This window comes from Pelophylax lessonae (assembly GCF_965119305.1).
Source record: "Pelophylax lessonae genome assembly, chromosome: 10".
In the NCBI taxonomy this organism is placed as follows: Eukaryota; Metazoa; Chordata; class Amphibia; order Anura; family Ranidae; genus Pelophylax; species Pelophylax lessonae.
This window is the reverse complement of record NC_138777.1, coordinates 240547270-240568322: the sequence shown is the minus strand read 5'-3', so window position 1 is coordinate 240568322 and position 21053 is coordinate 240547270. Positions and strand designations below refer to the sequence as shown.

General features: G+C 46.9%; 1 protein-coding gene across 1 annotated transcript in view; it reads right to left on the bottom strand.

Annotated features, from left to right (window-relative positions):
• The window catches only part of LOC309566041 (cadherin-1-like), a gene marked incomplete at its 5' end in the record, with an annotated part of 127081 nt that overhangs the window by 56291 nt on the left and 49737 nt on the right, over positions 1-21053 (bottom strand). Inside the window, one exon of the mRNA XM_082271064.1 lies at positions 19084-19229. Coding sequence (XP_082127190.1) covers positions 19084-19229 — 146 coding nt within the window. The remainder of the gene's footprint in view (positions 1-19083; positions 19230-21053) is intronic.

The following is a 21053-nucleotide window of genomic DNA, read 5'->3' as shown; positions in this document are numbered from 1 at the left end:
GAAGTTGTCAGCCATTCTCTGCAGATATTTATGTGTCTGACACAACAATACACCTCCGCCAACTGCCAAACATGGCGGACAAATCGCACCACCCCCATCTCTGCGACTTCATCATTTATTTATGGAGAGACACTGGAGGCGTCATGTCTGCTCTAAGAGGGGGGGGGGTGTCATGTCTGCTCTAAGTGGGGGGGGGGGGGGCGTCATGTCTGCTCTAAGTGGGGGGGGGGGTGTCATGTCTGCTCTAAGAGGGGGGGGTGTCATGTCTGCTCTAAGTGGGGGGGGGGGCGTCATGTCTGCTCTAAGAGGGGGGGGCGTCATGTCTGCTCTAAGTGGGGGGGGGGTGTCATGTCTGCTCTAAGCGGGGGCATCACATCGTCTCTATAGACCTCAGATTACGAGGGCATTGCTTCAAGTCACGTTAAAAATTGCGGCAAAATTGCGACACATTTGTGAAAGGGGCCTAAAGGAGAAGTTCACCTTTGGTAACACGTTACACCGGTTAGATTTGTAAGGAAAAAAAAAAACGGGCTCCTCTTTTTTAGCTCCAAGATTCAAAGCGGATTTGTCGCGCCCCGCTGTATCCACCTACAGTAGCGTCATGTCCACCATTTCTACCGTCCTGTGCCAGACTCTGCACAGCCAATCACCTTCTGACTTCTCGCTGTTAAAATGACACCCGACTTTTGTAAATTTAGTCTTAAAAAAAAAAAAAAAAAAAAAGGCATTTTAGAGGACATTTAGATGGAAGGGTGACCCCTGACCCCTGGGGGGGGGTCTCAGGGGGTCAGACAAGTTCCAACAACACAAATCTGACAGGCGGCCATCTTGATTATATATATATATATATATATATGTAGAATATAAAGCGATGAGCAGGAGGGAGGGAATCATTCATGAACTGGCTCTAGAAGTGACTGGGATAGGCGCCAGGCGGTGATAAATCAGAATTTTGATGATCTTTGCTGGGCGATTCTCTGCTGGGAAGAAAAAAAGTCTCCCAATCATCCAGAGAAGAATTTTTGGTTACTACAGATAAGCGAGTTAACATTTAACTGGAACCTTGGCAGCGCAGAGCCGAGGGCGGCGGGCTGAGGGCGGGGGGGGGGGGGGGGGTGAGGGCGGCGGGGGCGGCGCGCCAGGCGCTGCGGGTTTATCAGAATATAGGAATACAAGGCTGAAGATTGCAGGCCGAGCCAAAACCTCACTGAGGCTCTGCCGCCATTGAAGGCCACACCATAACATTGCCGGGAAGCAGCTGAGGAAAATCGCACAACGCCGCCCGCTGAGAGCTGCCAATGATAAAAACCAATGATTTTATTTTTTTGTTTAATCAAAATAATCAGATTTTTTTCATTTTAATTCTTTTGATTTTTATCAAATTTATTTTGATAAAATGCTTTTGGAGTAAAAATCTATCTAAAGATAGTTTTAATAATGGAGTTTATTCAGCATGAAATGGAGCTTAGTTATGAGGCTGTATATTCTGCAATATTTACATTCAATGAATCCAATCTCTGCTCTGTACTGATGTCACAGGAACCATGAGATACAAAAAGTTCAGGAATATCCCGCAGCTCTATGTACACTACAAACTGTATGACTGGATCGGTTCTGAGATCGCTGCTTTACTAATCTGACCGCTTATTATTCTAAATAGGAAACTCTTAATTTTGTTTGCCAATATTAAAGATTCTAACTACCAGCAATAATAAGTTCTTACATTGAAAGAGCGCCTGTCATTTCAGATCCATCATGGCATCGCCTGTTAGCTGCGGGACAGAAGAGAGGAGGAGGAGACGCCGCTGCGGGACAGAGAGAGGAGGAGGAGACGACGCTGCGGGACAGAAGAAGGAGGAGACGCTGCGGGACAGAAAAAGGAGGAGACGCTGCGGGACAGAAAAAGGAGGAGACGCTGCGGGACAGAAAAAGGAGGAGACGCTGCGGGACAGAAGAAGGAGGAGACGCTGCGGGACAGAAGAAGGAGGAGACGCTGCGGGACAGAAGAAGGAGGAGACGCTGCGGGACAGAAGAAGGAGGAGACGCTGCGGGACAGAAGAAGGAGGAGACGCTGCGGGACAGAAGAAGGAGGAGACGCTGCGGGACAGAAGAAGGAGGAGACGCTGCGGGACAGAAGAAGGAGGAGACGCTGCGGGACAGAAGAAGGAGGAGACGCTGCGGGACAGAAGAAGGAGGAGACGCTGCGGGACAGAAGAAGGAGGAGACGCTGCGGGACAGAAGAAGGAGGAGACGCTGCGGGACAGAAGAAGGAGGAGACGCTGCGGGACAGAAGAAGGAGGAGACGCTGCGGGACAGAAGAAGAAGGAGGAGACGCTGCGGGACAGAAGAAGAAGGAGGAGACGCTGCGGGACAGAAGAAGAAGGAGGAGACGCTGCGGGACAGAAGAAGAAGGAGGAGACGCTGCGGGACAGAAGAAGAAGGAGGAGACGCTGCGGGACAGAAGAAGGAGGAGACGCTGCGGGACAGAAGAAGGAGGAGACGCTGCGGGACAGAAGAAGGAGGAGACGCTGCGGGACAGAAGAAGGAGGAGACGCTGCGGGACAGAAGAAGAAGGAGGAGACGCTGCGGGACAGAAGAAGGAGGAGACGCTGCGGGACAGAAGGAGGAGGAGACGCTGCGGGACAGAAGAAGGAGGAGACGCTGCGGGACAGAAGAAGAAGGAGGAGACGCTGCGGGACAGAAGAAGAAGGAGGAGACGCTGCGGGACAGAAGAAGGAGGAGACGCTGCGGGACAGAAGAAGGAGGAGACGCTGCGGGACAGAAGAAGGAGGAGACGCTGCGGGACAGAAGAAGGAGGAGACGCTGCGGGACAGAAGAAGGAGGAGACGCTGCGGGACAGAAGGAGGAGGAGACGCTGCGGGACAGAAGGAGGAGGAGACGCTGCGGGACAGAAGAAGGAGGAGACGCTGCGGGACAGAAGAAGGAGGAGACGCTGCGGGACAGAAGAAGGAGGAGACGCTGCGGGACAGAAGAAGGAGGAGACGCTGCGGGACAGAAGGAGGAGGAGACGCTGCGGGACAGAAGGAGGAGACGCTGCGGGACAGAAGAAGGAGGAGACGCTGCGGGACAGAAGAAGGAGGAGACGCTGCGGGACAGAAGAAGGAGGAGACGCTGCGGGACAGAAGAAGGAGGAGACGCTGCGGGACAGAAGAAGGAGGAGACGCTGCGGGACAGAAGGAGGAGGAGACGCTGCAGGACAGAAGGAGGAGACGCTGCAGGACAGAAGAAGGAGGAGACGCTGCTGGACAGAGAACAGTTGCTCTTTAGAAAAGTTAAATCCAGCCTTTTTACTAGTGATATAAATCAAATCCACCCTGATTATAAGCAATGGGATTTCCATTGTCATGCGATTCCGTGCAACCAAAAGGCGGCATGCTGGTGTGGCGCCCCTGACTGATGTGCGCTCTAGGCCGGCACCTACCTTGCTTATAGGTAGCACCAGCACTGCACAGGGGCAACCCACCAATAAGATCACCAGTATGGGGTGACCCCGACCAGTCCACATCCCAGTAAACATTTCACCTGGAGGACTTCACACCTCCGGTGATAATTATTAAGGACGGCTGTGAGGAACGCTCTGTAGTCTAACCGCACGCTCCGGCCTTTTCATGTGACGGCTGCCTGGCTTTGAACACAGCGATTATTCCAATGGCTGGGAGTGTCGCCCTTTCATGTGGGGCGCTTTGATTACCGCAGATCGGCTGCCAATGGGCTTGGCCGGGGTAAAGGACCTCCCTGCGCCTCCGGCATCATTCCTTTCTGCTTCTGTCACATCAATATCATCTGAGGATACTCAACGCAGCAAAATGGTGTATAAATAATATATATATATATATAGCACCCCCCAGGGCAACCACCACCTGCTAAGCAACTACAACTCCCAGCATTCCAAGCTCAACATATCTCCACCTAAAGGGTAACTCCACTATCTTATCAGCAGTTTTTGGCAGAGGCGTTTTCTGGCTGGAAAACCCAGAACTAGCGAGTTTAAGAGGAATTTTTGAGCTGTAAAAACGCAGAAAAATGCGTCTATTCAGCGTCTGAGCCATAACCTTTATGGGAGTACTGTATAGTTTTGCTAAAAAACGCTGAAAAAGTCATTCCACAGGGAACGTTCCTGGCTTTTCTAGAACGTTCGGTGTGTAGGAGGCCCTAAGGTGAAGCTCAGAGCGATGAAGATGAAGATGGAATCTGAATTGAAAAGTGGGCCCATGGGATGTCCACCCCCCGGACTCCAGGAGGGGCTCTACAGGCCGGCCCTTTACCCACTTGCCGGCCAGCCGCCACCTATATACAGCGGCAGGTTCCCGCGAATCCCCGCACCTGTACAGCGGTTCGCAGGAGCGATCCTGGGGGGCGCATGCGTGCCCCTGCTCGCCAGTGGGGAAGCCAATCCACGGCTGCGATCGCTCCCCGTGAAGAGAGAACGGCGGTCAATCGTTGTTTTCTCAGGAATTAATGCAGAGCTCCTCCTATTTAGGAACACAGGTCTCTGTGTTGATTCCATAAGTCCATTCCCAATACAGTTAGAAAACACCCCCTAGGCTCACATTTAGCCCCTTCCAAGCCAGTGTCATTAGTACAGTGACACTGCATATTTTTTTTAGCACATTTTTTTTAGCACTCATTACTATATTACTGTCACTGGTCCCCAAAAAAAAAAAAAAGAAAAAAAAAAAAAAAAAAGTGTCATTTAGGGTCCATGCAAATTTTTAGCACTGATTACTGTAATGTTACTGGTCTCCCCAAAAATGGCAGTTAGGGGTCCGATCTGTCTGTCCCAATCCTGCTAAAAATTGCAGATCGCCGCCACTACTAGAAAAAAAAAAAAAAAAAAGACAAATCTTTCCCCTAGTTTGTAGACGCGATATCTTTTGTGCAAACCAATCAATATACACTTATTGTGATTTTTGTTTTAACAAAAATATGTAGGAGAATACAAATTGGCCTAAAATTATGGAAAAAAAAAAAAAAAAACTATTTTTTTTTTTTTTTTTTGGGAATGTTATATAGCAGAAAGTTAAAAAAAAATTATATATTATATATATTTATTACTTTCTGCTATATAAAACATCCCCCAAAAAAAAATTAAAAAATCAAGTTTTTTTTTTGTGCTATAAACAAAAAAAAAAAAAAAAAAAAAAAAAAGCGACAATTCTGGGAAAAAAAAAAATATATAAATATATCATTTATTAGTTTCTGCTATATAACATTCCATATATTATATATATATATAAAAAACAATTTGGGAATGTTATATAGCAGAAAGTAATTATATATATATATATTATATATATATATATATATATATATATATATATATATATATATTATTTTTTTTTCCCCAGAATTGTCGCTCTTTTTTTTTTTGTTTATAGCACAAAAAAAAAAAAAAAAACGCAGGTGATCAAATACTACCAAAAGAAAGCTCTGTTTGTGGGGGAAAAAAAAAAAAAGACAGCAATTTTATTTGGGTACAGCGTCAGACGACCGCGCAATTGTCAGTTGAAATAACGCAGTGCCCAATTCTCACTGGCTGGTCTAGAATTGATGTCTAAGAATCCGAATTTTACCCCGCAGAGAATTCTCACTGCTGCCCGGCCGGTGATATCTTTGGCGGTTGCAATGTTTCTTCTTCCTTGTAAAGTCCTCCAGATGGGATACAAGTGAGGACACGTCAGCCACCTTCCAGGCAATCTGCACCACTTCTAATGCTCAGGAATGTCCGGGCAGACACAGCCCTCAGGAGATGGGGGGGGGGTAATAAGGAGATGGGGGGGGGGGGGGGGGGAGGTAATTGTCTCCTGTATACACATCCCAATGGCCACCCCATGGAGAGCTTCTTCAGTTAAGCCTTGAAAATTAAAACTAGAAGCTGATTGGCTGCCGCGCACAGCTTCTCCAGATTCTGGGTTTTGATAAATTCCCCCTGTTGCCCTTTTCTTAGTAAACCAGAGGGGGGCACCGTCCCCATCACAGGCCATAGAGTCACCTTCCTCCTTCCAATGCCTGGAAATGGTGACAGTCGGAGGGAGGGGATTGGGTGTTTGCTCAGTGAAATGTAGGGGTGAGAGATTTGAATTATTACTCACAATACTGGTTTGTCTTATCGAAGGAGAAACGCGTCAATGACGGCAATCCCAGGAACCTGAGCCGCACTCCAATGCCTCCCTGACACTACCTGTATGCTGCAGCCGCTCCTTCCACCCTCCCCCACCCCATCCTCATGCAGGCAGAAGGCTACAGCTGGGTTTCCAACCAATATATAAAAAACAGATTTTATGTACAAAGAGTAAAAAACAAAATCATAAAGTTTTACAAGTCTCATTTACAGCCAGCAGGTGCAGTTCACCTTTCTACAGGTGGGGAGCGAGCGAGAGGAATTACGCATGTTCCCAACCTGCAGAAAAATGTGCTGAACTTTAGGCGATGCATGGGGGGGGGGGGGGGGGGGATTCATTCATTTTTAATGCCCCCCACTATAGGTATACGCAGCGCATTCTCACATGTGCTGAATGGCTCTGTTACCTAAATTTCCCAGCTTCTCCCGTTTGGCTGGAAAAAAAAACCTCAGGTTTATGAAGCTCAGTAGCTCAAGCTGAAATTTACACAAAATGTAATAAGTGAGAGAGTGACCCCTCCTCCCTGCACCCAAAATATAATATATAAATATTCTCGTCCCCCTTCTCTTTTCCTGCTTTTGCTCTCTTGAAACTTTCTAAATCGTTCTCAATAATAACGACGGCTCCGATCTCCTCCATAACAAGGACGGCTCCGATCTCCTCCATAACAAGGACGGCTCCGATCTCCTCCATAACAAGGGCGGCTCCGATCTCCTCCATAACAAGGGCGGCTCCGATCTCCTCCATAACAAGGGCGGCTCCGATCTCCTCCATAACAAGGGCGGCTCCGATCTCCTCCATAACAAGGACGGCTCCGATCTCCTCCATAACAAGGGCGGCTCCGATCTCCTCCATAATAAGGACGGCTCCGATCTCCTCCATAATAAGGACGGCTCCGATCTCCTCCATAATAAAGGACGGCTCCGATCTCCTCCATAATAAAGGACGGCTCCGATCTCCTCCATAATAAAGGACGGCTCCGATCTCCTCCATAATAAAGGACGGCTCCGATCTCCTCCATAATAAAGGACGGCTCCGATCTCCTCCATAATAAAGGACGGCTCCGATCTCCTCCATAATAAAGGACGGCTCCGATCTCCTCCATAACAAGGACGGCTCCGATCTCCTCCATAACAAGGACGGCTCCGATCTCCTCCATAACAAGGACGGCTCCGATCTCCTCCATAAGGACGGCTCCGATCTTCTGGTCCTATCTGATATTTATCACGGTATGGATCCGGTTCGATCTTTGTATTTACATTGTTATTAATATTTCATATGGGATCTCTCTGGGTTTGTAGCCCTGGGTTAGTCCCTTGCTTCTGGTTGGCTCCTGTAAAAGGCAGGTAACAAGCTGAGATTAGGACTCTTATAGGGAGTGCTCCTAATCTCAGCTTGTTACCTGTATAGAAGTCACCTGTCCACAGAATCAACCAATCAGATTCCAATCTCTCCACCATGGCCAAGACCAAAGAGCCGTCCAAGGATGTCAGGGAGAAGATTGGAGACCTACACAAGGCTGGAATGGCTACAAGACCATCGCCAAGCAGCTTGGTGAGAGGTGACAACAGTTGGTTGGAAGAAACAGAAAATAACTGTCAGTCTCCCTCAGTCTGGGGCTCCATGGAAGATCTCACCTCGTGGAGGTTCAATGATGATGGAGAACGATGAGGAATCAGCCCAGAACTACACAGGAGAATCTTCTCAATGATCTCAGCTGGGACCATCGTCACCAAGAAAACAATCGGTAACACTACCCCATGGAGGACTGAAATCCTGCAGCACCCGCAAGGTCCCCCTGCTCAGGAAATCCCATGGCACAGCCCGTCTGATGTCTACTAATGAACATCTGAATGATTCAGAGGAGAACTGGGGGGAAGTGTTGTGGTCAGATGAGACCAAAATCAACTCAACTCACCATGATTGGAGGAGGAGGAATGCTGCCTATGACCCCAAGAACCCCATCCCCCAGCGTCACACATGGAGGTGGAAACATCATGCTTTGGGGGGTTTTTTTTCCTGCTAAAGGGGACAACTTCACTGCATCAAAGGGACGATGGGCGGGGCCATGTACCATCAAATCCTGGGTGAGATCTTCCTTCCCTCAGCCAGGGCATTGAAAATGGGTCATGGGTGGGAATTTCAGCATGACAATGACCCAAAACACATGGCCAAGGCAACAAAGGAGTGGCTCAAGAAGAAGCACATTAAGGTCTCCAGACCTTAATCCCATAGAAAATATGTGGAGGGAGCTGAAGGTTGGAGTTACCAAACATCAGCCTGGAAACCTCAATGACTTGGAGAGGATCTGCAAAGAGGAGAAAATCCCTCCTGAGATGTGTGCAAACCTGGGGGCCAACTACAAGAAACGTCTGACCTCTGAGACCCCCAACTACAAGAAACGTCTGACCTCTGTGACCCCCAACTACAAGAAACGTCTGACCTCTGTGACCTCTGATTGCCAACAAGGGTTTCCCCACCAACTACTAAGGGGTCAAATACTTATTTCACTCATTAAAATGCAAATCAATTTATAATGTTTCTGGATATTTTTGTTATTTTGTCTCTCACTGGTAAAATAAACCGACCAATAAAATTACAGACTGATCATTTCTCTGTAAGTAAGCAAACCTACAAAATCAGCAGGGGGGGTCACATACTTTTTCCCCTCCCTGTATCTATCCATTGATCTCTCAGTTTTTCCCCTCCCTGTATCTATCCATTGATCTCTCAGTATTAGTGTATGGTCGGGGATTCTTCTCTATATCCCATGGAAGGGAATGTCACAGAACTGGTTTTCTCCCAATTTTCGGTTGCGGCCCATGGACACACCCCTGAGTGCGGCGGGCCTGTGATAACACAGCGCTGACACCACAAGTCAGGAGGAAAGAAGGAGTGGAAGGCCGGGCAGACATCCGGATATCTCCCGACTCTCAGGACAGAACGTTCGGTATACAGCTATGAAACTGGAAGGTCCCGCTGGGCTCTGTGCCTCCATGCTGGGCTCTGTGCCTCCACGCTGGGCTCTGTAGTTCCCAACAGTTGGAGCGCCGTGATCTCTGAACATTCACATGCTGATAAACAATCGATTATAAAATTTGATAATTTTTAATGACCTGCTGCTCCAAAAGGTCGCCTATAGGAAATAACAACCAATGTGCCCAAACTTCACTGGATTATCCATTGCAGTAAATGGAGAATCCTTCTATCCTCGGTTTTCATTCGATTCCTAAATGGTGTAAATCTTTGTTAGAATTGTTTCCGTGTGATTGGTGGGGATTTATTTACTAAAACTGCAGTTTAATATTTGGTTCAGCTCTGAATTGCAGCCAGGGCCGTCTTTAATTTTGATTGGAACCTGGGCAAACATTTTCTTGGGCCCTCCTGAATCCACTTATCAACTATTTGTGGGCAGTGTGGGCTCAAGGGGCAGCTGTTTTTGGCCCCACAACAATGACTGGGCCTGGGGCAGCTGCCCCTTTTGCCCTGTGTTAAAGATGGCCCTGATTGCAGCCAATCAGCTTCTAACTTCAGTTTCTTCAATGAAGCTTTGACAATAAATCCTGGAAGCGGATTGGCTCCCATGCAGAGCAGCACCAGATTCTGCACTCTCCAGTCTTAGTAACCCCCCCCCCCCGGTACAATGTGTATAGCTGGTGCATGCATTGTGTTCAGTCTGACCGGAATTACAGCCATGATTTATCCATGATTCATTCTATATGTTCCCCTTTATTGGAAGCGTCCATTGAAGTGTTCAGAGGAAAGCTGTAAACTGAGACGATGACATCACAGTCTGTTACTAATATATTACAAGCAGAATGAGGAGTGTTCTATACATGGTCAGAGGTTACCTATGTGACAACTAACAGGTGACAGTGCCGGTAGTCCTCCGCAGTCCCCAATAAATCCACGCAGGGAGTGTGGAAATATCGGCGCTCCGACTCCAGGCATCCTCTTCATCACTTCTACCGAATGCAAATAAGTATCAGGAGCCGGAAACTCGAAGCGTCCATGTTCAGACCTTCATTCATAGCAATGACTAAGGCCATTGGCCAAAACACGGCCGTCTTTAACACAGGGCAAAAGGGGCAGCTGCCCCGGGCCCAGCCATTGTTGTGGGATCCAAAGCAGCTGCCCCTTGAGCCCGCACTGCCCACAAATAGTTGATAAGTGCATTTGGTAGGGCCTTGGAAAATATTTGTCCAGGGTCCAATCAATACTAAAGACTGCCCTACGTGTGAACTGCTTTCATCTGTCGTAGCCAATAAAGATTGGAACACGGATATTCGATTTGCCGGCTCCTTATATTTATTTGCATTGAACTAAAAAACCCTGAGGAATATTCTTGTAGAAGGATTGTAGAGTGGTGTACAGATGTGACGCACACGGAACCCAATACGATCGGCATCCTAGCTTCATGGATCTATGAATCCATCAGGGGCTCCTCTAGCTGCTGCATGCTGGGACAGAATCGCATTGTGTGTAATTGCACCTGGAATCATGAAAGCCCCGAAGTCTTCAATACAGCAGCAGCTTAACCCAACATTATGGTGCAAGAGATCGATTTTATTGTTCGTGGAAGAATGGAGGAGAAAATGCAAATATCAGAGAAAGGAGAAAATACTTCCTGGCAGACTTCAGACGAGACGCTCGGGGGGAGGGGGGTTAGAGAACGCTGCAGACAAAGGACATAAATCCCCCCCACATACAATACCCAAAAACCCAACAGTGCAAAGCATGGGCGGAGTTCTGCTAAATTCACATACCAGACATTGGCTAGATAGCAGAACTCCGCCCCCCACACCTATTGCATTAGAGCCTTTTTTTCTGACAGTTATCCGCTGCCACTTCCGCATTTCTTGCTTAGGCGAAATGCTTGCCACTCCCCCTTTCCTACCAGCAACCTCCTGGGCAGGGCTGGCCCTACCATAGGTCCCGCTGGATCCAATGGACCCAGGCAGCACTTTGATGAGAGGGGCAGAAAATTAAATGCCCAAGATTTTTTTCCAGCAGTTTTGTGTCATCAGTTTGCGGCACATTACAGGCGGCACATTACGGGGCGGCACACTACGGGGCGGCACATTACAGGCGGCATTTCCCCATCTCATACTGCTGTCCGTGGTGCAAACTAATGAGTATGAGGAGGCGGAGCTTCTCCTCCGGGGAACGTTTCTTATGGGATTGTAATGTGCACAATGACGTCAGACAAACAAAATAATACCGGAGTTTGTGATTTGAAAATAAAAATCTAATGGTTGGTCATAGAATTGTGCATCTAGACAAGACATAGAAATCTGACTTCCTGATATATAAAACTAAAATTAAATGCATCATGATATAAAATAAAAAATTGTGTGGGCCTTTTCGTGGGCGTGATTTTCTTTTTTTGGGGGTGGGGGGGGCAGCATTTAATTTTTGGACCCAGGCAGCACAATGTCTTGGTCCAGCTGTGCTTCTGGGAGACGTCACATGTCCCAGGACCAGTCTGGAAGCACAGCATGATCTCATGCATGCGCAGTGGGGAGCCGGCTGGAAATAGCAGGAAGTCACATTCGGCCCCCACAGCCAAGATGGCGGCACTGGGGATCTGATGAGCGACGAAGAAGCTGTGGGGTTTGAGGCTTTAAAGTCAGCAGTTGCAGCATTTGTAGAGGCTTTGTAGCTGCTGACGAGTGGAATTCCTAATTACAGATTGTTACCATACAGCACAGGCAGCCTTGTATAATGGAACATCCAAGGCCATGTACTAACCCCCCTCCCCCATCCAGAAATAGCTGGATAATGGACAATCAACATTGTAATCTCCTTCGCTACAACGCTGCATGCAGAATGTATCCGAGGTCATCTCCTCCAGAGTGAATGTCACTTCAAATATTTACATTGTATCCATTATAGATCAGAGATCGGCTTTCCTCATCCTTCTACCCAACCATCAAATGTCAGCCTTTCCTCATCCTTCTACCCAATACCCAACCATCAAATGTCAGCCTTTCCTCATCCTTCTACCCAATACCCAACCATCAAATGTCAGCCTTCCCTCATCCTTCTACCCAATACCCAACCATCAAATGTCAGCCCTTCCTCATCCTTCTACCCAATACCCAACCATCAAATATCAGCCTTCCCTCATCCTTCTACCCAATACCCAACCATCGAATGTCAGCCTTTCCTCATCCTTCTACCCAATACCCAACCATCAAATGTCAGCCTTCTACCCAATACCCAACCATCAAATGTCAGCCCTTCCTCATCCTTCTACCCAATACCCAACCATCAAATGTCAGCCCTTCCTCATCCTTCTACCCAACCATCAAATGTCAGCCCTTCCTCATCCTTCTACCCAATACCCAACCATCAAATGTCAGCCCTTCCTCATCCTTCTACCCAATACCCAACCATCAAATGTCAGCCTTTCCTCATCCTTCTACCCAATACCCAACCATCAAATGTCAGCCTTTCCTCATCCTTCTACCCAATACCCAACCATCAAATGTCAGCCTTCCCTCATCCTTCTACCCAATACCCAACCATCGAATGTCAGCCTTTCCTCGTCCTTCTACCCAATACCCAACCATCAAATGTCACCCTTCCCTCATCCTTCTACCCAATACCCAACCATCAAATGTCAGCCTTTCCTCATCCTTCTACCCAATACCCAACCATCAAATATCAGCCTTCCCTCATCCTTCTACCCAATACCCAACCATCGAATGTCAGCCTTTCCTCATCCTTCTACCCAATACCCAACCATCAAATGTCAGCCTTCTACCCAATACCCAACCATCAAATGTCAGCCCTTCCTCATCCTTCTACCCAATACCCAACCATCAAATGTCAGCCTTCCCTCATCCTTCTACCCAATACACATCCATCAAATGTCAGCCCTTCCTCGTCCTTCTATCCAATACCCAACCATCAAATGTCAGCCTTCCCTCATTCTTCTATCCAATACCCAACCATCAAATGTCAGCCCTTCCTCATCCTTCTATCCAATACCCAACCATCAAATGTCAGCCCTTCCTCATCCTTCTATCCAATACCCAACCATCAAATGTCAGCCTTTCCTCATCCTTCTACCCAATACCCAACCATCAAATGTCAGCCCTTCCTCATCCTTCTACCCAACCATCAAATGTCAGCCCTTCCTCATCCTTCTACCCAATACCCAACCATCAAATGTCAGCCCTTCCTCATCCTTCTACCCAATACCCAACCATCAAATGTCAGCCTTTCCTCATCCTTCTACCCAATACCCAACCATCAAATGTCAGCCCTTCCTCATCCTTCTACCCAACCATCAAATGTCAGCCCTTCCTCATCCTTCTACCCAATACCCAACCATCAAATATCAGCCTTTCCTCATCCTTCTACCCAATACCCAACCATCAAATGTCAGCCTTCCCTCATTCTTCTATCCAATACCCAACCATCAAATATCAGCCTTTCCTCATCGTTCTACCCAATACCCAACCATCAAATGTCAGCCCTTCCTCATCCTTCTACCCAATACCCAACCATCAAATGTCAGCCTTTCCTCATCCTTCTACCCAATACCCAACCATCAAATGTCAGCCTTTCCTCATCCTTCTACCCAATACCCAACCATCAAATGTCAGCCCTTCCTCGTCCTTCTACCCAATACCCAACCATCAAATGTCAGCCCTTCCTCATCCTTCTACCCAATACCCAACCATCAAATGTCAGCTTTTCCTCGTCCTTCTACCCAATACCCAACCATCAAATGTCAGCCCTTCCTCATCCTTCTATCCAATACCCAACCATCAAATGTCAGCCTTCCCTCATTCTTCTATCCAATACCCAACCATCAAATGTCAGCCCTTCCTCATCCTTCTACCCAATACCCAACCATCAAATGTCAGCCCTTCCTCATCCTTCTATCCAATACCCAACCATCAAATGTCAGCCTTTCCTCATCCTTCTACCCAATACCCAACCATCAAATGTCAGCCCTTCCTCATCCTTCTACCCAACCATCAAATGTCAGCCCTTCCTCATCCTTCTACCCAATACCCAACCATCAAATATCAGCCTTTCCTCATCCTTCTACCCAATACCCAACCATCAAATGTCAGCCTTCCCTCATTCTTCTATCCAATACCCAACCATCAAATGTCAGCCTTTCCTCATCGTTCTACCCAATACCCAACCATCAAATGTCAGCCCTTCCTCATCCTTCTACCCAATACCCAACCATCAAATGTCAGCCTTTCCTCATCCTTCTACCCAATACCCAACCATCAAATGTCAGCCTTTCCTCATCCTTCTACCCAATACCCAACCATCAAATGTCAGCCTTTCCTCATCCTTCTACCCAATACCCAACCATCAAATGTCACAAAAGTACGTGGAGAGGTCGGCTAAATCTACACACCAGACATAGAAAAAAAAAACGTTTAATTCCAAAGCCGCCCCTTTTCAGGTCTCAGGGAATCCCCTTCCAAAGAATGGGGTACTAGGGGGGGGGGTCAGTGAGAGGACGACCCCTTAAAGTGGAACTCTGACAATTCTCACACCTCCCAACCTTCTGAGATGGGAATGAGGGACTCCGCCAAAAAAAGAAAGAATAAAACCAGCTTCTTTTTTTTTGTTTTTTTTTTTACCATTACTATTCCTTTATACTGGCTATTGGATGAAAGGTTTAGTACTGGGAAACACTTTTTTGAAAGATAAAAAGTACATTTTATATACAACTCTATAGATTAGACCAAAATGAGGAAGCATACGTCGGATCATTATGTCTAGGCGACACTTCCATTCTCTGAATTATGGATGTCAATCACATGGAAAGGTCTTTTAGAGCTGCACTCAAGAACTTTTATTGATATAATTATGTGCAATTGCCCGGCAGCTCCGACGTATTATAGTGGGTAAAATGCAATTAGAAAAATGCTTCGGTCTCAAAATGTGGATAACAGAAACCAAGAACCAACCGAGTAACAAACAAAAGGCGCGCCTTGTCCCTGGGGTCAGGTGGGACCAACACAAGACCAAGCGCCCAACCCATCGTCTACCAGCATGGGGTCTTCCCAGGTTTATGGCTCAAAGACAGCCAAACCCTTTCTGAGAATAGAATAGAATAGGGCTTCCCACAAACATTATTAGAGTCTTCAAAAGCACAGGATGGCCAATTAATCAGGAGAATGGCGCGTTCTTAGTCAAATGATTGTCAACTGGTTGATATTTCCAGAAATACAAACGAAAAGCAGTTATATAGTTAGTCAGGTTGAAAAAAGTCCATCCAGTTCAACCAAAAAAAAAAAAAAAAAGGAAGTCATACAATCCCCTATACACAATCCTATACCCGCCCCAACCATACAATCCCATATACACAATCCTATACCCTCCCCAACCATACAATCCCATATACACAATCCTATACCCGCCCCAACCATACAATCCCATATACACAATCCTATACCCGCCCCAACCATACAATCCCATATACGCAACCCTATACCCTCCCCAACCATACAATCCCATATACACAATCCTATACCCTCCCCAACCATACAATCCCATATACACAATCCTATACCCGCCCCAACAATACACTCCCATATACACAATCCTATACCCTCCCCAACCATACAATCCCATATACACAATCCTATACCCTCCCCAACAATACAATCCCATATACACAATCCTATACCCACCCCAACCATACAATCCCATATACACAATCCTATACCCCCCCCCAACCATACAATCCCATATACACAATCCTATACCCACCCCAACCATACAATCCCATATACACAATCCTATACCCGCCCCAACAATACACTCCCATATACACAATCCTATACCCTCCCCAACCATACAATCCCATATACACAATCCTATACCCTCCCCAACCATACAATCCCATATACACAATCCTATACCCTCCCCAACAATACAATCCCATATACACAATCCTATACCCACCCCAACCATACAATCCCATATACACAATCCTATACCCTCCCCAACAATACAATCCCATATACACAATCCTATACCCCCCCCCAACCATACAATCCCATATACACAATCCTATACCCACCCCAACCATACAATCCCATATACACAATCCTATACCCTCCCCAACCATACAATCCTATATACACAATCCTATACCCGCCCCAACCATACAATCCCATATACACAATCCTATACCCACCCCAACCATACAATCCCATGTACACAATCCTATACCCACCCCAACCATACAATCCCATATACACAATCCTATACCCGCCCCAACCATACAATCCCATATACACAATCCTATACCCGCCCCAACCATACAATCCCATATACGCAACCCTATACCCTCCCCAACCATACAATCCCATATACACAATCCTATACCCTCCCCAACCATACAATCCCATATACACAATCCTATACCCGCCCCAACAATACACTCCCATATACACAATCCTATACCCTCCCCAACCATACAATCCCATATACACAATCCTATACCCACCCCAACCATACAATCCCATATACACAATCCTATACCCCCCCCCCCAACCATACAATCCCATATATACAATCCTATACCCACCCCAACCATACAATCCCATATACACAATCCTATACCCTCCCCAACCATACAATCCTATATACACAATCCTATACCCGCCCCAACCATACATTCCCATATACACAATCCTATACCCTCCCCAACCATACAATCCCATATACACAATCCTATACCCACCCCAACCATACAATCCCATGTACACAATCCTATACCCACCCCAACCATACAATCCCATATACACAATCCTACACCCACCCCAACCATACAATCCCATATACACAATCCTATACCCTCCCCAACCATACAATCCCATATACACAATCCTATACCCGCCCAACCATACAATCCCATATACACAATCCTATACCCACCCCAACCATACAATCCCATATACACAATCCTATACCCTCCCCAACCATACAATCCCATATACACCATCCTATACCCACAGTTGAACCAGAGGAAGGTGAAAAACCCCAGCAAAGTATGATCCAATTTACTACAGCAGGGGAAAAAATTCCTTCCTGATCCCCCGAGAGGCAATCTGATATTCCCTGGATAAATTTTACCTATAAATATTATTCCCCATTTATATTATGGTTGGTGGAAGTTCATTTTTCAGGCGTTTTCTCCTTCTAAGAACGACGCTTTGCCACAGCATTTACTTTGCATCCTCTAACAAAATGGTGTATAATACGATTCCCTCTTAGATTGTAAGCTCTCGGGATCAGGGCCCTCTGATTCCTACTGTAATGAAGTGTATTTGTACTTTGTATTGTATTTGTACTGTCCGCCCTCAAGTTGTAAAGTGCTGCGTAAACTGTCGGCGTCATAAATCCTATATAATAATTTTTAAGATGCGCTTCATAAGGCTGGAAACATTGTGTCCATATTATCCGACACGTTGCAATTTCTGAACAACGATATTCATGCTAGGAGGACAACTATCAGGCCCCTTTCACACGGGCTTTCCGATCCAGTCCCTGTCAATTTTTCAGGCAGACCAGATTGGATGCTCTATGCAGCCCTATGGGGCAGTGGATGTCAGTGGAGACATCTCCACTGACACCCGCCGCTATCCGATCCGTGAAATCCGGACGGATGGAAACCCTATTTTCCCATCCGTCTGAAGGATCAGATTGGATGAAAAAGGACAAGCGGCCCGTTTTTATCCCATCTCCCATATAGAAGAGCGGGACTCTGACAGCTCCGTCTCTGCACACAGAGTGGTCATCCACCTGCTCAGCGGGGATCAGTGGATCGATCCCCACTGAGCATAACGGACCGCACCGCCCGTGTGAAAGGACCCTTAGAGAAGAGCAGGGATCTGACAGCTCTGTCTCTGCACACAGAAAGGGGACGGAGTGGTCATCCACCTGCTCAGTGGGGATCGATCCCCACTGAGCAAAACGGAGTCAGTCAGGGCGCATCGCCCATGTGAAAGGACCCATAAAGAAGAGCGGGGCTCTGACTCCTCCCTCTCTGCACACAGAGCAGAGTCGGACTGGTCATCCGCCTGCTCCCCGCTGAGCAAAACGAAGTCCGTCGGGCGCACCACCCATGTGAATGGAGCCTTAGTATAAAACTTGGTTTGTCCCGTGGTTGGCATTGGAAGAATCTGCCACCCTTTCCCTCCTCATCAACCCTCCCCCGCCCCAACCCTGCACAGCCCGGTATTACATAGCCGGCCATATACTTGTAGATTTTCGAACGAACATTTTTACAGAAATTTGCATTAACATTCATACAAAAGTTCTCGGTACATTCAAAGACCTGACAAATGTTATTTCCAAAGTACTTCAAAATTTCATTTGCTTTTAACATTCGATTTTGGAATGAATGGACTTTCACTAACAAAAATCACAAACTGTTAGAAATTAATTTGTTACAATTTTTTTTTCCAATTTTCTCATCCCAGAGGTCAAAAACTGATTTGATCTCACTATTAAAAAAATGAACAAAAGATTTTAAATTGAAAAATGATGAAGGAGATTCTAGCAGTATACAGCTGGCGTTATACTTTATACTCCTTCCTCTGAAGTCTTCCTTTAACAACCGCCATGAATATTCACCAATACTGGAAGTCCCCCGCCTTCCAATCTTCTATGGCCACTTCTGTGTGAGAAGGAGCCTCTCCTTCACTGATAACATTCACATACAAAGGAGAAGGTAAACAAATCTTCAAGAATGCAAACCAACCACCTGAAAGGGTTATAGAGCCCACCCAGTCAGCCATCCTGATAGCCTTCTACGGCCTTTCAACAAGATAACAAAAGATAGGAGGAGGATAGCTGCCCCAGAATTATCTGTGTCACAGGAGCTTGCCATCACTCCATCTGGATTATGGTCAAATCAAAGTGAAACCATGACCGGTACTCTTACCTTGACCCACCACGGTGCCGGGCTCCAGAGATCTGGGCACAGAGAAATGGTACTCCTTATCAGCAAAATCATAGCGACAAATGTCCCAGTCTGCCAATCCTCCCGTAATCTGCGGAGTCAGGGAAAGAGAAAAAACATTGGTTGGTCTACAGAAGAGAATATTAATCATTAGATGTAGATGGAGTGTATCTAACCAGACATCGGGGGGGTGCATCCAACCAGACATCGGGGGGGTGCATCCAACCAGACATCGGGGGGGGTGCATCCAACCAGACATCGGGGGGGGTGCATCCAACCAGACATCGGGGGGGTGCATCCAACCAGACATCGGGGGGGTGCATCCAACCAGACATCGGGGGGGTGCATCCAACCAGACATCGGGGGGGTGCATCCAACCAGACATCGGGGGGGGTGCATCCAACCAGACATCGGGGGGGGTGCATCCAACCAGACATCGGGGGGGTGCATCCAACCAGACATCGGGGGGGTGCATCCAACCAGACATCGGGGGGGGTGCATCCAACCAGACATCGGGGGGGGGGGTGCATCCAACCAGACATCGGGGGGGGGGTGCATCCAACCAGACACCTGGGGGTGTGCATCCAACCAGACACCTGGGGGTGCATCCAACCAGACACCTGGGGGTGCATCCAACCAGACACCTGGGGGTGCATCCAACCAGACATCGGGGGGTGCATCCAACCAGACATCGGGGGGTGCATCCAACCAGACACCTGGGGGTGCATCCAACCAGACACCTGGGGGTGCATCCAACCAGACACCTGGGGGTGCATCCAACCAGACACCTGGGGGTGCATCCAACCAGACACCTGGGGGTGCATCTAACCAGACACCTGGGGGGTGCATCTAACAAGACATCTGGGGGTGTATCCAATAGGACCATCCACAGCAAAATTTTGGTTGATTCAGCAGGAATCGGCCACAATTCGACTTGTTTGTGGCTTTAGACCCTTTAATGCCTCGTACACACCATCAGATAATCGGAGGAAAAATACCGCGGTCAGAGAAATCGTACGATAATCTGATCTTTACTACACAGCTTTCCAGAGCCAATCAGGACGGTTCTTGTGGAAAATTATCCAAAAGGGACAAAAACACAAAACATTTCTTCTCGTAAGATACCAGAACTAACAATTTTGGTTTAATCAGTACAGTATTCATCCAAATATAATAATAGGCCCCACCCCTGTATGCCCCTTCGGTGTTACTGAAGTCAGTTCTAATTATTTCATGGTTCATGTGCTTCTTTGTTTCATACTGCTCACCTGTATGGTTATGTTGTGAAATTAAAAACTTTAATAAAAACATTGAAGTACAAAAATAAAAAATTAGGAAGAGCAAGGCTGCGCATGCTCGGAAGTGAAAGAATACATAACTGAAGTTCTGTCCTACCAGAATTTTCATCATTTCGGTAACCGCTTCATTTTCTATAGGAGACTAGCGTGTAAAAAAAAAAAAAAAGGACGATCATTCGTCCAATATTCTCATCATGTGCACGAGGATTTTTACATGGGCTTTCCTCTATCTCTCTGCACCTCTGTTGATGAAACCAGGTTGTTTACAGAACTCAATAGCTCAAGCTGAAACTTACACACAGGAGAATGAGTCAGAGCCATGTCTATTAATAAGTCGAGGCTCTGACTCATTCTTGTGGCGACATTTTATGGAGTTCAGATCCGTCCCAGGTTGTTCTCAGACAATTCTGGCTACAAAGCCAACGAGAACACCTGAAATCTGTGTGATTTTTGCATGTTTTCTGGTCTAATCCAATCTAATCCTAATCTGGTCCTTATCGAAACTGGCTTTCCATTGGCTAAAAAGAAAAAAACTAAAATGTGTGCAAAATTGCCTGTACAATCACCCACAAAAACAATCAAAGGAGCTCAGCTCCAGTGTAAATGGGGCCCTATGAGAGATTTCACCCCCTGAAAATGCCAATTGCCTGGACC